The sequence below is a fragment of the Vanessa tameamea genome, chromosome 24, assembly GCF_037043105.1.
Source record: "Vanessa tameamea isolate UH-Manoa-2023 chromosome 24, ilVanTame1 primary haplotype, whole genome shotgun sequence".
NCBI lineage: Eukaryota > Metazoa > Arthropoda > Insecta > Lepidoptera > Nymphalidae > Vanessa > Vanessa tameamea.
Window position 1 is genome coordinate 7780958 of NC_087332.1, and position 14840 is coordinate 7795797.

The following is a 14840-nucleotide window of genomic DNA, read 5'->3' on the forward strand; positions in this document are numbered from 1 at the left end:
TTATTCAAAATGGCGGCATATCTTGTGCTAGCTCACATATTAAAATTTGTTCTAAATAAATATTGTACGTTATTTATTATATTTACTGGCATACTTTAACTTAGCAATGTCAAAACAACCAAGAATGTTAATTTAATTAATTGCGTTGCATTCATGATACTTAATAAATTAATATCTGTCACAAGATAATATGCTAATGGTTGTACTTTTATTGCAGTGAATGAAACGCAGAGGACCAACGGATTATGCCCAGACATATCCGAAACGAAAATTCATGCAGTATTTAGTTTAGGTGTTATTTCATGTTAGAAACTTTTTGTATGTCTAATACTCGGTTTCAAGGATATAAACATATTGTGTATTGTGTATGTTAAGAGCATTTAGGCATGCTTTCATTAGAGTTTAACGCAACAGTAGACCAAATTTTTTTTTTTTTAACATGTCAATCGAATGCTTCCAAAGTTCAGCTATAAATGTAAAATATTTTTATTGAACGAACGATTATATACTATAACTTATTATTCTTGAACAAATATAAAGATCATTTTAATTTTTTTTACACTTTTTATTTAATCAAATAAATGTGTCTACTGCTAAAAATATGTCATCTTGTAAAGTGTTCCAAAAACTATGTCATAGAAAATATCATAAATAATAGAATCTCTCTCTATGACGAGAACTTGAAATAAGAAAAAAATAAAAGAATTTATATACAACAGTAATATAATAATATTATCTGTAATAATTAAACTGTTGCAAACTTTTTAGAATCATGTTATATATAAAAAAAGCTTTTTCTGATGAGTTTTCTACGTATTATATAAAAAAATGCTAATATTTTTTTAATTTTCTTTCGTTGTATTCAAATCCTATCAAAGACAATATTTCTTAAAATCTAAGGCAAGTAGCTTTTTTATGTAGTTAGATTATATACGTTGTTTGTATGCGTGTAGATGTTAAAACTATGAGCAAAATAAAAATATTTAAAAAAAAAACGATATGCACAAATCGAATTCAATTTTTTTTTGACAAATAGGCTGTGTTTTTTTGTCATTTCCAAAGAAATTTCGGTTATCATGACGTATCAACTTATTTTGTTATTTATTTCTTATTTAGCTATAATTTGTGTAATTTTCCTTATAAGTTTCGTTTTTTTTTTTGTATATAAAAAAATCATACTCGAACATTCCAATTTTAACTGCCAATATTCGAATTATAGAATGTAATCTCTTTCTTTTTAATGGTTAAAAATAACATAACGTAACTAAAGCTGTAAATATTTGTAATTAGATTAATTTTTTTTTAACAATACCTTCCACAGAACTAAATTGTGTGTTGCATTTATTTGCTCATTTTATAATAATTAATTTTATAATGTCATTTATATATATTTTTTTTGTTAATACGATGTAATGTGTCAACAAATAAATCATAGGAATGTCTAAAGAAACTGTCGTGTGTCGTTTCTGTTACGCGCTCTGCGTTATATTACAGACGCAATATGACAATAATAAATTATTCAATACAAATGTTTCTTTTTTTTTTAAAGTTATATTTAATTTCATCGTCTCTTAATTATGTTTTCTGTACCCTTACGACATGTATGCAAAATTGTCTAATTATCTAACTGGGTGACTAACTAACACGTAAACGAATTCATTTTCGCATTTATAATAATATTCTTACTAATAAAGTGAGTTATGATTATGTCAGGTTAAGATTTCCGAATCAGTCTGTTTTCAAATTTAAAAAGCCTAACCACAAATCAAATCAAATTTCTTTAGTATTTAATACAAAGCATTACACTTACTTATTGATTGTGAAATTAAAATATACCACCACTTCGGAAAATAAAATACCCCGACCTGAGAACCGGCGAAAGAAAGTCAGCGGTATTTTTGTCAAATTTTGATTATTTACATTTATTGTTGTACTAAATTTATTATTATTTAGCCTAAGATTATTTACGCTAAACCAGTGAAACCGCTATCATAAATAGTATTGCTTACATCGTCGTACTATACCTGTTTTTAATTAATTTTAAAAACTAAGGAGGTATCGTCAGCAAAGTACTATATCATGTTTGTTCCATTGTTGTTCATGTAAGAAAAGATCATCTATGTATATGAGGACTAGAAAAAGTCAAAGAAGTCATCCTCGAGACCCCAGGAGACCTGCAGCGTTGTCGAGCGTCTTCTCGTAAATCCAAATTGTTTTCTATGAAGCATATTATGTCTGTTAAAGTAGGTTACTATATATTTTTTTTAAATATTATGCTGAGGGTAGTATTGAGATTGGCCTGTACTCTTTTCCAACCATAACAGGAAAATAGCCAAATGAACAACATTTGACAGCCAATTGACGCGATTGGCGGAGAGCTTGATTAATCTATGATATTCGCTATGGATTTGTGATAATCCGGTAAGTAAGGTCTTCCGAAATATATGAAAAAAAGGTTCCATAAATGACCGTGATTGCTTTACTTTAATTTAATGTGATTTATATATATTTAATTAATTGTGATTAATAATTTGATTAACAGTGTAATTTGAAAATAGCGCATTTGAAGACTATCTAACTTTCTCTCCAAAATTGCGTTTTACTATACCGAGTTTTGCGCGTTCCTTCAAATATAGTTTTCTAGCTCCAGCATCGCCATCTAAATTTAATAAATATTTTATACGTGGGGTTACCTATAGTCTTTTACAACCACAAGGGGACAACAAACAAATTATCAACATTTAACATCCAATATAATTGGGTCAAAGCTTGAATAATCTATGATATTTATTATGGATTTGCCAAAAAAGTAGTTTTGAACTTTGAAAGTAAAATTAAAGTGAATATAAGTAGTTAAGTGGAATTGTGTTTTATTATAATGGATGATTTATTAATCAAAAGCTTTTAGTAGTAACCAATATAGCAAAGCTATTAGAAGATCGCCCAGAGTACATAAATCTGAGGTTTGTTTATCTTTATTCCTTGTTCGGTTGGAATAGACTATACTTTTTACAGAGCATCACTATTTCGTTTTGACTAGTATTCATGTGTCACTGTCAACTGTCGCATGTTTTGTAACTTGATAGAAGACTGTTTACTACGTGACATTGGCGAAATAATCTGTGCCCTGTGGCACAACTAAAAGCCATTAAACTAAGAATTGAATTGAATTGAAGACTGTTTATTTTTATTAGAAAACCTTTAATTATAATACAATAATAATGGTGAAATTCGGTAAAAGTAAGCTAAAAGCCCTTAATAAACTTGCTAAAAAGCAGAACAGCAGCCCAAGTAATGCCACTAACAAGGTGTTGAAAAAAAAACTTAATGCAGAGAAAAAGGTAACATTTCAGAAGGAAGTGCTATTAAAAGAAACGGCAAAAAGTGATTCCCTTGTTCAAAATCTATCGAAGACTGATATCGTTTTACAAAATCTATTTAAAAAACCCGAGAAATTAAAGAAAAAGCCCGTAGAAACTCAAGTAAAAAATCCGAAGTCAAAACCCGTCGAAAAACAAAAGAAAAGGCAGAAGACTCAAATAAATGACACTAAATTATTATTAAGTTTGATGAAGAAGAGTTGACCGTGTTGATTAATTATTGAGATTTTATAGCTGTTAAATAAATATATTAAATACATACAATTTCTATTTACTTAACTCCTCTCTTATACAGTACAATAAAATAATTATTACCTCATAATTAGTAATATTTTGTTAATACTTTGAATTATTATGATAATACTTACCATTTGGGTATCGTAACAAGTAGATGGAAATTTTATATTTACACAAATCAATAGAAAGGTTAGGTTCTAGGTGCTTGACCAAAATATTATTTGTTTATTTTTGTTAAGAAATTCTCAGCAAGTCCAGAGCACCTGCACTTGATCATTGTGTAAAAACATTGGCTGTGAAGCGAAACTTTTGTTTTTAGATTTTTTGATGTTGGATTAGATGAGTTCAAGAGTTTCTGAATGTAGTTGGCTAAGTTCCATTAAGAATGTCCGTCAAGACCAATGTATGAATTAGGATATAAAAATAATACAACATTTTCTGTACTCACAGTTTATTGTTATAAGATAGAAGATACAAGAAAAAACATGAGAAAGACTTAAAAAGGGTAATGTTTAATTATTACAATTAAAACTTCTACTGTTATTACAAGTTGCTACTAAATTATTTAATTTGCATCCATCGTTATAAATATTTCATAACTAATTTATTTTAATAATTTCACAAATTACAAAAAATATATGTAATAATAATTTGTAACATTACATACAGTTGTTGTTTAAACTTATTTAACAGGCATTAATATCAGTCAACGTAAAGATTGAAAAGATGTAAAAATATTACATATAAAATAATAAATGAAAATAAATAAACTCGAAAAGGGAATCAAATTGTCTAAAACATACTTTTGTATTGATTGATGCTTATTAACTTTATAAATAACTTTAAATTTACTTTTATCTAATAAAATGACAATCCAAAGTGCTTCTAACAGCCTACTTGAATAAATAATATTCTGTTTTTTATGAAAAAGTCACTATTTATTTCCAATTTGTTTCATACAAAATAGTGTTGATTTTGGTGTGAATAATGTTAAATGTCTAGAATGTTCAATTTTTAAACATGTGTGTACATCATCGTATCATATCATGGAATTTGGGAAATTTCCAGATGCATTTACGACTTTTATTAAAATTCATTAATATAAAATTCCACCCAACTTGCATTCTTCTAAGCCTATCATTATATTCCTTAAAAGGAGAATATTTTATGACACAATATTTTTGTGCATTTTAATGTTTTACAACTATTATAAAATAAAAATTACCAATAACCTCTTCTTTGATATATTATGTTAGTGTTGTGCTTACTTGGCACAACTTATAGCCATGTAGGAAATATTAAATCTAAACGATTAGTGGTTTTTATACATTTCTTAAAGAAATTTTTTAATAACCAATAAACAATTAACTACAAAACAATGTAGGAAATATAAATTAGGAGTGAAATACATATGAAATCTTTGTCATAGCCTGGGTATCGTGACGAGTGTCAACGAGCGTAGTAGTCACTCACACCAAGATTGTAATGTTGGCTAGTTTGTTTTAGTTCTTTTGTATTGCGAAATTCTATCTAGATATATAACTTATCTAAGATTCCTACATATGTATTTTCGATCGATAATTCAATCGATCTACATTTCAAGTTGGAGAGTAATACTTTAATAGCCCCTGCGTTATGAGTTCATCAAGCTAAGAAGTCTTTCAATAGATTTAAAATTGAAATATAAATAGTGAATTCCCTTATCCAAAATAGAAAAATCAAATCAAGAACAACAAGATCTACACGGACCTAATTATTTAATTCTTACTTACAAAATTCATATATATTCAAATGATATTCAGTATATTCAAACGATAAGAGCATTGTGTAACTACAACCCCTATACAATTCTAATTCTTAAGGAGGGCAACTAATGACTTTATCATATTTCGTATTTTTATCTGACATTACTTATATTTGATTATATACCGTACATGGGAAGTACTTTAAATATTTTATAAGATTGGATAAAAGACACTAATTATCTATTTTTAATATATGAAGCTACTACAATAGGAGAATCATTACCTACTGCTAATCACCAGATTCGTTAATGCTGATCAAGGACAGATTAACTAATTCAATTATAATCTGAATGCTCATTGGCTTGCAGCAGACAAAATAACATCTGTTCACCGATGAGCATTTAGTTTATAACCAATCTGATGTTGAACATCATCTGCCACTGTTAATAAATCTTTTGAGATCAGATAATTATATGTAATATGAAGAACTATTTTGTTCTACATTTCTAATACAGACAATTACCTCAGTTTTTATTTAAATAAAATATTATTATACATAATTTCAAATCTAAGTTTGAATAATGTCAACGTAACAAATGTTTTGCTACAATTGTGTAGTGATTATGACGGTCAGACATCTCCTACGCGAATTTTGCATCCTTAGTACATTATCTTACTGCGAGAACTCAATAACAACAAATAATAACAAAATTAAATCTCATTGATTTCATGTATTGTTGAAACAAACAATTTTTTATATCAAGTACATTGTTATATAACAGAATAATTATCAATCAATCAATTCTCAGTTTAATGGCTTTTAGTAGTGCCGACGGGGCAGTTTATTTTGCCAATATCACGCGGGACAGAGACGACACAAATTATGTCGATCAGTACGGTTGAGATAACAAAGTTAATTAAATTTTTAAGACAAGCATAGTAGTAGTAATTTCCTTGTTAATCCTTAACATAGAATAAATGTAAGCTCGCATTCTGTTACAATCAAATCTGACCAAAGCTGTCAAAAGTATATCTGATAAAAAAAAAAATGTGTCATAATACATATTAATTTATTATAAACGCACAAATGTCACTTTTTTGAATTAATGAGTTCTTGCAATAAGCTGATGGGTGAATTTCATCACAGTTATATAACGTAAATGTAATTTTCAAAAAGTGAATCGGCATTTTGCCGTTCTACATGCTGTTTCATATGTTTCTCTCTGCAGTAACTTTGATAATTACGTGAAATCTCGCAGTAGAGATAACCAGACGGTACTGTTGCCTTATTATGATTTATAAAATGTATGGGAGTGATATTATGATTGTCCAATGAACAAACAATCAATGCGTCTAATAACGACGGCGCCCTCTGCCACGACCCGTGGGTGAAGACTTCGGTTGAGCGGTTGGTGGAGGAGTTGCTTTTACTTCTTCGGGCTCAGCAGCTTTTGGTTCTTCTTCAACTGGTGGTTCTGCTTTTTCCTCTGGTTCTGATTATTGAAAAAAATATAACTGAATCAACATGAAAACATTTTGCATATGAGTTAAAATAAAGACTGATAACTAGACCTGTAAAACATTGTCATATTAAAAATATATTCTGAACTGGCACAAACAAAGCTATATATAATAGCATCTGTTACGAGTGAAAGGTAATAAATAAAATACTGACTGTCTTCGCGTTTGTTCTCATCGTAAAGTATCTCATCTACCGACTGCTCCCAGTCCTCAAGGTCATCAGCAGCGGGGAGATCACCATCTTCATTGAACAAATTAGTTTCAACTTCTGCTTCGGTCTCTACTGGCTCTTCTGTTTAATGCACATTTTGTGATTATAAATACAAGTCATTGTAAAGCATACTTTTTTAATGAATTTATTTTTTAAATTTTTTATCATCATTTTAAGTAAACATAGCTCTACTACACTAATGCAATCTATAGTAATATTATAAATGCTAAAGTAACTGAAATTGAAGTCTAAAAAATATCAGCAGAACGTACATCTATCTTATAATAAGCCACAATGATGGACTTAATATCAAATATGAGTTAACACAGCTATGAATGACCGACACACTACACTATTGCTGCTTATTAATAATCGAAATATAAGTCTTACTATAATTCAAATATGCATTATTATTAAAATAATAATAACTAAACTTTTGAAGTGTAATAATCAGGTTCAGGTAGTTTTATATATTTATTATTATATAAACAAACATGTGAATAGATTATAAAATATTTATGATGCTATTTGAGTTTATTCGAGTATGTATTAATATACATATGTATATAAACCCCAAAAGGCAGTTAACTTAAACTTACTTTTAACAGTACTCTCATGTCCATTCTGTTCTTTTTGTTCTTCCTCTTCATCGTCACGGGTTGTCTTGCGTCTCTTCCATGTACCAGAATCGTCATTATTGATCGCCCGCTTACTACTCTCTGCTGTTGGTTGTAGTGTCTAAAAATGATTGATGATATTTGAGAAATATTTCAAACTAAAATATGATGTAGCAGCATTCATTTATTATGCGATGCTATATTATTACAAAAAAAAAAACAAAATTGCTCTCGTTACATCACATTAAGTTTAAAAAAAGGAACATGCTTCGTTTTCATATAAATTGATAGACAAGTGGTGTTTATTATTACACCTTTTTATAATATATATTGTATTCCTAGTCAAAACTAAATAAGTACGCAGCAGTCAGAATGAACTACGTTAAAATAAAATCGACAAGAAATCTAAATAAGATGCAGTTGTAGGAATATGTAATAGCCAGTAAGTACCTGGTTGCCGCTCTTGTCGCCCAGCAGGCGCACGAAAAGCTGGTGGTGGCGCCAGGTGCGCAGGTGCACCTCGGCGGTCTCGTCGCTGTCCAGCAGCTTACGGCAGAGCGTGCACTGCACGCAGCTGAAGGGCGATAGGAACGAGCGCCCCACGCCGCGCTCCGTGCTGCGGGCGAGCATAGAGTTAAAGCGTTATTAATATGTTACCATAAGAAATACTCATTTTTTTACCTCACATCAGCTACATATACACACAACAACTACAAATGCTTCAGAGTAGATCTGCTCTCTATGATAAATGATAAATAAGAATACTATGGGACATTTATTTCTTATTATCAAAACCAAATTATTTGTTGTAAACCAAATATTGTATAAGGTATAAATGCATTATTTACGTTGTCAAAATTAGGTTTGCTTTTTAGCTTAATGAGAAAACAACATGAAAACTACCTGGAATGTTAATAATACACATAAAACCCATTTTAGGACAAGACATTTTAAATTCCATAGAGATGGATTTTCAATGAACGGAAACTTGTTCTGTATAGAGACATTTGTGTATAGAGAGACACTAACTCAATGACTAAAACTAATCAAGTTACGAATTCTTAAACTTTGGAAATTAAATAATAACATCACATCACCTTCAAATTTAAAAAAACTTTAAATCACAAAATATTTTAAGAATATATATATTAGAAATAGAGAAGAAGATATAATCAGAAAATATTCTGTTGCTCAAATTTAATTTTAATTTTTAAAACAATCTTATTATATAAAAAAAATATCATTAACCTGTAAACGGGCAACATTTCAGCAGTCATATTGGTAATGTCATCTCCCTCTTTGAAGTCCAGGATTGTGGTTTCATTATCAAGGCTCTCTTTCTTCACTTCTGGCTCCTGCTTAACTTCAACATCTTCTTGTTCCTTCTTAATTTCGACTTCACCTTCCTCCTAGTAGACAACATACTAACTTTTACTCACAACTGAAATACCGATGCATCTATACTCTATTCCAATGGGAATAGGAAAGAAGGTAAATAAACAACTTTGACCTTGAATTGACATGACATTTTAGTTACACTAGTGAGGAGAAAATTATTGAGTGAATGGGTAAAGAATGTTAAGGAACGATATATTTTGTTTTTACGTAATTTTTTAAATTGCAGGAAAGGTACATATTCAAATTTTTAGATAGCAGCATTTTTAGGCTTAAATAAAAATTAGTCATTAGTTCTGATTTGGATCATGGTATTTAGCAAATAGCCTTATTAACTTATAAAGAGGTATTTATTTTCAGTGATAAGTCATTAAACACACACACAATTTCATTTATATGAATAGATTTTTATTCCCTCATTAATAAAAAGAAAAATTACATCTTTCAATAATGGAGTGGCATTTTCAAGACATGACGTATTATATAATACTAAGATTTTGTATAAATAAAATTGTATTTATCTTTCAAAGAAAATCTTACTTTCTTATATCTAAAATGACTTTGACCTTGAAATACATTTGTTGGCATTAAATTTTTTGAAAAAAAAAACAAAAAAAAATTTTATTAAAAATACCATCTTATCTCAATCTTCAAACTGAAAACGTAATGTTCAATCAGCGTAGTCCGTGTTGATGGCAAATCAAAAGTCAGTAGGCAAAAGCAAAAGGTCGTAAATACTAAATCGGTTACAATTACAGTTTGCTTAAACAAAGCCAGATCGTAGGAAAAAAACTTTTGATAATTCCGAATAATACCTTACTTTTGTATTATTTTCAAAACTATAAATTAAGTGTTGCTTTGCATAAAACTGATCTATATTTTAAAAATTTTTAATTTCTTTAAAATGAATTAATTCTTTTAAATTTTTTGTCTGAAAAATAGATTACTATTTAATTTACCTTCTTAGCCTCACTGTCCTTCTCTGCCTCATCCTTGTCCCGATCTTGTCGCTCTCCGCGCTTCCAACGTTGTCTGTCATCACGAAGGTACATCTGCTCCATATTCAGAGTTGATATTATCATCACTGTTAAAAAAAAGATATAAAATTATAGCCCATTGTAGTGTATAGTTATATCCAGGCTCGTCAGCCTCTAAGTCTTTATTCTTTCGCCCTCACTCCATTTAAATATTTGCGTTCGACGTTGGTTGGTCCCACCAACATAAGGATAATTTAGATGCTTACATATATTCAATCAGACTAGTTAGGTCCTGCGGCTTTACATGTACCAAGTTTGTATTATATATGTAATAAATATGTTCATAAACTTGAAAATGATATAGCTTTTAATATAGTCAATTGTTTTGATGAGATAATTACTAAAAATACCTTGGAATACTAATATTTCAATCTATAGTAGTGCAAACATTTAAATTTGTAATTTTTATGCATTTTGAACATTCTGGACAAACACACAGACTAAATCAATAATTGTTCTTTATTTGGTAAAGAACAAAAAAAATTGAAGGGCAATTTTATTTGTTTGGTTAAATAGCCAAAAATTCTCTTAGTTCTATATAACTTATGATTAAAATGTATCAAATACTTAGCAAGAACTACATGGCTTTATATCCATATGTAATACGTGGATAGTTTATGATATAACATAAATTACTATAGAAATACAAAAAGTACCTTCTGGTTTCGGCTTGGAGATGACCTCCTGCTTATCCTGCATATTCTTCAAATGCTCAGCAGTGAGACGATGTTCGTCCAGCTCGATCCTGGTGGGCATCTCCTTGTGACACGAGGTGCAGGTGGGGTGCAGGTACTTCTTGAGCTTGCGATGTCCGACCGTGGTGCGGTGGATGGCACCGTCGGCCGCGTACATGTCGCACATGGCGCAGTAGAAGTCGCGCGGCGGCTGCTGCCCCGCTTTACGAGTCCGTTTCATTTCTCGTATCTGTCAATAATTATATGTTTATTATTTATTTTTCAGACGACTGTGTAGTGATTGCACCTCGCAAAAGCAAAGGACCAACTATATAATAAAACTTATTGATAATTAATATTTGTAGCACGCATCAAAACATTTTATGAAAAAAAACCCATCACAAAACTTTTTTTAGAAATCTGAATATGTAAATGGTATCCTAGTAATATGCTATAACAATTCTTATCTTCGATGATTTGGTCAATGCAGTCTAAGTTCTTTTATGTCCATTTCATATTAAACTTGAACTCATGAAACAATTTGTGAACGCGAAATCTTGGGTATTAAATTGTAGAAGACGGAGAGATTTCATCAAGACAAAGTTTATGGAATGATATTACTATGGGAGATGGAATGCTAACATAATTGCACACTATTGCTTTATTTTGCAGAGGGACTCCGAGACAAATGCACACAGGCTAAAATCTTTAAAAAAAAAAAGCTTTAATTACAAGGGGAAGAAGTATATAGCTAAAATCTTTTTGTGTTAACTGTAAGTTTGTTCTCGGTATTGGGTGATAAAGTTAGGCATGGGAATATAAGTATATAATAAGTGAAGTAATATAAAACTAACCTTGAATTCTTGCCTCATAGTATCAGCAGTGAGAGCATAACTCTCTGCAGTCTTTTGCATCATAATGGCATGAGCTCGACCACTGAGATGATTTTCAAATGACCTTCCATCCCACATACTCTTGTTACAGATGTGGCACTTCAGTAGTTGCGGGTTGATATCATCATAGCGTGTTTTCGGAGTATCTTTCTTGTCCTCTTCAGATTTTTCCGGCTTATCAGAATCATTGTTTTCCTCGCTACAGATTACTTATTTAATTAAAATTGTGTATTGATGTTATTGATGTGTGTGACATATTATTATTGCTTATTATTTGTTAATATAATATATAAAAAAAGGTTAAAAGCTGTAAAAAAATCTAAACGGCTAATATTTGCATGAAATAGCAGAAGAACAGTTAAAAATTCATACAAAAAATTTAAATTATTGAGTTTAATCTTTAGAGATACAAAAAAACAAACATTTCTAAGAATCAGAATAATATTTTTATACAATTTTGTATAGATGCATGAAGCTTTAGACATGTTGTTAATAAGATATTTATAAAACAATTTCAACAGAACTTAACATAAACAGACAGGCTGTCTATGATGAAGACGACCATGACAAATTTCTTCAATGCTGTTTGATTTATGTATGAATGACAAATCCCCGGAATGAGGTTGGAAATTACTGCCAATGCGGCTAGAGTTGCCGGTGAACGTAAGTTTTGCTGAAATAGCTAATTTATAGGATAGCCGTGGAATGGAAAAACGGTGATAGCACCGGAAGGAAACATCTGGGATTCCTTACCTGTCCTTAACAGGCTTAGCCTTTGAATCGGCATCCTTTTTCGGGGAGCTCTTGTTTTGTTGTCTTGGCCCATCATTGGGCCTGAACGGCTTACGATTGTTGATACGCTCACCAGCACGATTGTAATTTCCCGTACGCCGGAAATTACCTTGATTGCCCATCTAGAGGGAATTGATATAGCAGTTGTTAGTATAAAGCTGCTAGCCACCGTAGGCCTTATGAAGATGGGCTAAAATATGATAATTGCACACAAAAATCCACATATCTATGAGTCACATTCTTGTTCAAAACCTGTAAACTAGCACATTCAAAAATAACCATTTTAGAAATTTTATTTAACAAAACTAGGCATGTTACGTTATTACAGTAATACTAAATTAATAATTTCAAGCCATTTAAAGTTATATTTTTTACAGTAATTTAATTATAAAATTTTAAATATGACAGATCGCAAACCACTGATATTATTTGTATACAACATAATTATAGCAATTGAATTATGTGCTTACCCTATTTGGTCCATAACCTCGGTCATACCGATTCATGTTTGGACCAAAATCACGCCGCATAGGCATGTCGAGTAAGGAAGGCACCGGATTCTGACGCGGTTGGAGAAGGTTGATAATGTTGCTAGCAAGAGCCAGAGTAGCTTCAGTGGGGCCACCTCCCAGAGGAAGGAGGTTCGGAAGATCACCGCCCGGGCCGCCACCTTGCCATGGTGAAACACCACCACGAAAATTCTTCGATCGATCGTTGCGGCCAAAATCCATGCGCCTACCACCTCCTTGAGGGCGACGGTTCGCCATTTTTTCTGCAATAACGATTGGGATGACGTAATGGAGAAAATTTTATTTCTATACCTTAAGGACAAAGCAACAGATCAATAAAAAGAAAGGGAAAAATTATTGACTTCATATGAATAGAATAAACAATAAGAATATTTTAATTTTCCTTTAGCCACACCATTACAAAGCTTTTTTTTATTTACATCGACAGGGTATAAACAAATAATGGCAGTAAATATCAAAGCATGTGATTTAATTTCACAAACAAATAATAAGTTTTATAGCTACCTACATCAATTATACTTAAAAAAAGAAATAATTCAATATATTAAGATTACACTATAAATATATAAGCAGAAAAATAATAATATAATAATTCAATAATCATCAAAATGTATGTACTAAATAATGTACATTTATAAATTTAAAAATGTTATAATGCTTACGTAGCCCGGTTGAAAACCTTATAATAAGCAAAAGATAATACTCACCGCACAAACAGTGTATGCACTTATTGAAAGATCTCAAAGCAAGTTAAATTTATAATTTTTTCAGCAGTTATGCACAAACTTATAGGTTTAGAAAAGTGGAAACAGCAAATGTATTGTTAATTTGTTAATAACAAATGCGACACCGACTCAGTGAAAATATAAAATGGCCGATTTTCAATTTTACCGTCGACAAGCGACAGCGACCGGCGTCCTCTACTCTCTTTTATATACAGATTATAAATATAATAATAAATATCTGATCTATGAAATGATATGATGGCAATGAGGGTGGGTACAGGTCTCGATTTATTCGAATGAATAAACACCTCGGCTAAAAATATTAAGTCTTTAACATTTTATAACATTCTGATGCTATAAAAAAATCTAATGAATATCAATAATAGCAAATAAAACTTTTAAAAAAATATACTTTAAAGCTATTGGAGTGAACATGTTTACTTAAAAAAATTACATCATCATGTAATACTTATGAATCGCCTCATTTTTATTACATTAATAAAATTACACATATTATATATTAAACATATTATATTAATAAAAATAATTAACGTTTTTTTTTAATAGTACATTATTAATTTTAAATTCCTTATAAGCTTGCAAATACTAAAATACTGAATTTTAATTGTGATATCTTATGGGAATATTATTATAGGCATTGATCAATCGATACTATTCAATAAGGTATTCTACTATGTTTGAAAAAGTACTTCAAATAGTTGTTTTCCTTAATAAAAAGCCACAAAAAAATATATTTCGGCAAAATAAACACGCTTTTATGCCATAAAATGAAATTAAATTTTAAGCCTTTTTTTATTCCCGCAAAAACGCTGTCAGTCATTTCAAATTTTTAATGACGTCAGATTGTTAGAAACAACAATCGTTTATGTACGACCGGTACTCGTTCAATGTTAACATCTACAAATATTTAGTGTTTTTTGGGAAAATAATGAATTATAAATGTTACCGTTGGAGTGTAATGTACAAATACTAGCATTACTAGCACTCTAGAAAAGTTGTTTATCAAAGTGCTAGATTATATTGAAACGTGTTTTAGGTTACGTCACGATATACAGACAAAAA

At 30.2% G+C, this 14840-nt stretch overlaps 2 protein-coding genes across 5 annotated transcripts in view; one reads left to right on the plus strand and one right to left on the minus strand.

Moving 5' to 3' along the window:
• The window catches only part of LOC113396026 (large neutral amino acids transporter small subunit 1), a 40467-nt gene extending 38919 nt beyond the window's left edge, over positions 1–1548 (plus strand). Inside the window, exon 13 of the mRNA XM_026633795.2 lies at positions 218–1548. Coding sequence (XP_026489580.1) covers positions 218–220 — 3 coding nt within the window. The 3' untranslated portion in view covers positions 221–1548. The remainder of the gene's footprint in view (positions 1–217) is intronic.
• A 4751-nt stretch (positions 1549–6299) lies between these two features.
• LOC113396014 (zinc finger protein on ecdysone puffs) overlaps positions 6300–14840 on the minus strand; it is a 35097-nt gene continuing 26556 nt past the window's right edge. The window contains exons 1-11 of one of the 4 annotated variants that reach the window (XM_064218740.1): positions 13740–13957; positions 12973–13274; positions 12464–12624; positions 11672–11909; positions 10800–11067; positions 10066–10190; positions 8960–9120; positions 8155–8327; positions 7694–7828; positions 7038–7175; positions 6315–6855 (exon numbers count right to left, since the gene is read on the minus strand). In XM_064218740.1, the coding sequence (XP_064074810.1) occupies positions 6716–6855; positions 7038–7175; positions 7694–7828; positions 8155–8327; positions 8960–9120; positions 10066–10190; positions 10800–11067; positions 11672–11909; positions 12464–12624; positions 12973–13269 (1836 nt within the window). In that variant the 5' untranslated portion in view covers positions 13270–13274; positions 13740–13957 and the 3' untranslated portion in view covers positions 6315–6715. Of the gene's footprint in view, positions 6856–7037; positions 7176–7693; positions 7833–8154; positions 8328–8959; positions 9121–10065; positions 10191–10799; positions 11068–11671; positions 11910–12463; positions 12625–12972; positions 13275–13739; positions 13958–14840 lie in introns of those variants that run through there. The other 3 variants (XM_026633783.2, XM_064218741.1, XM_064218742.1) reach the window with 3 other exon arrangements.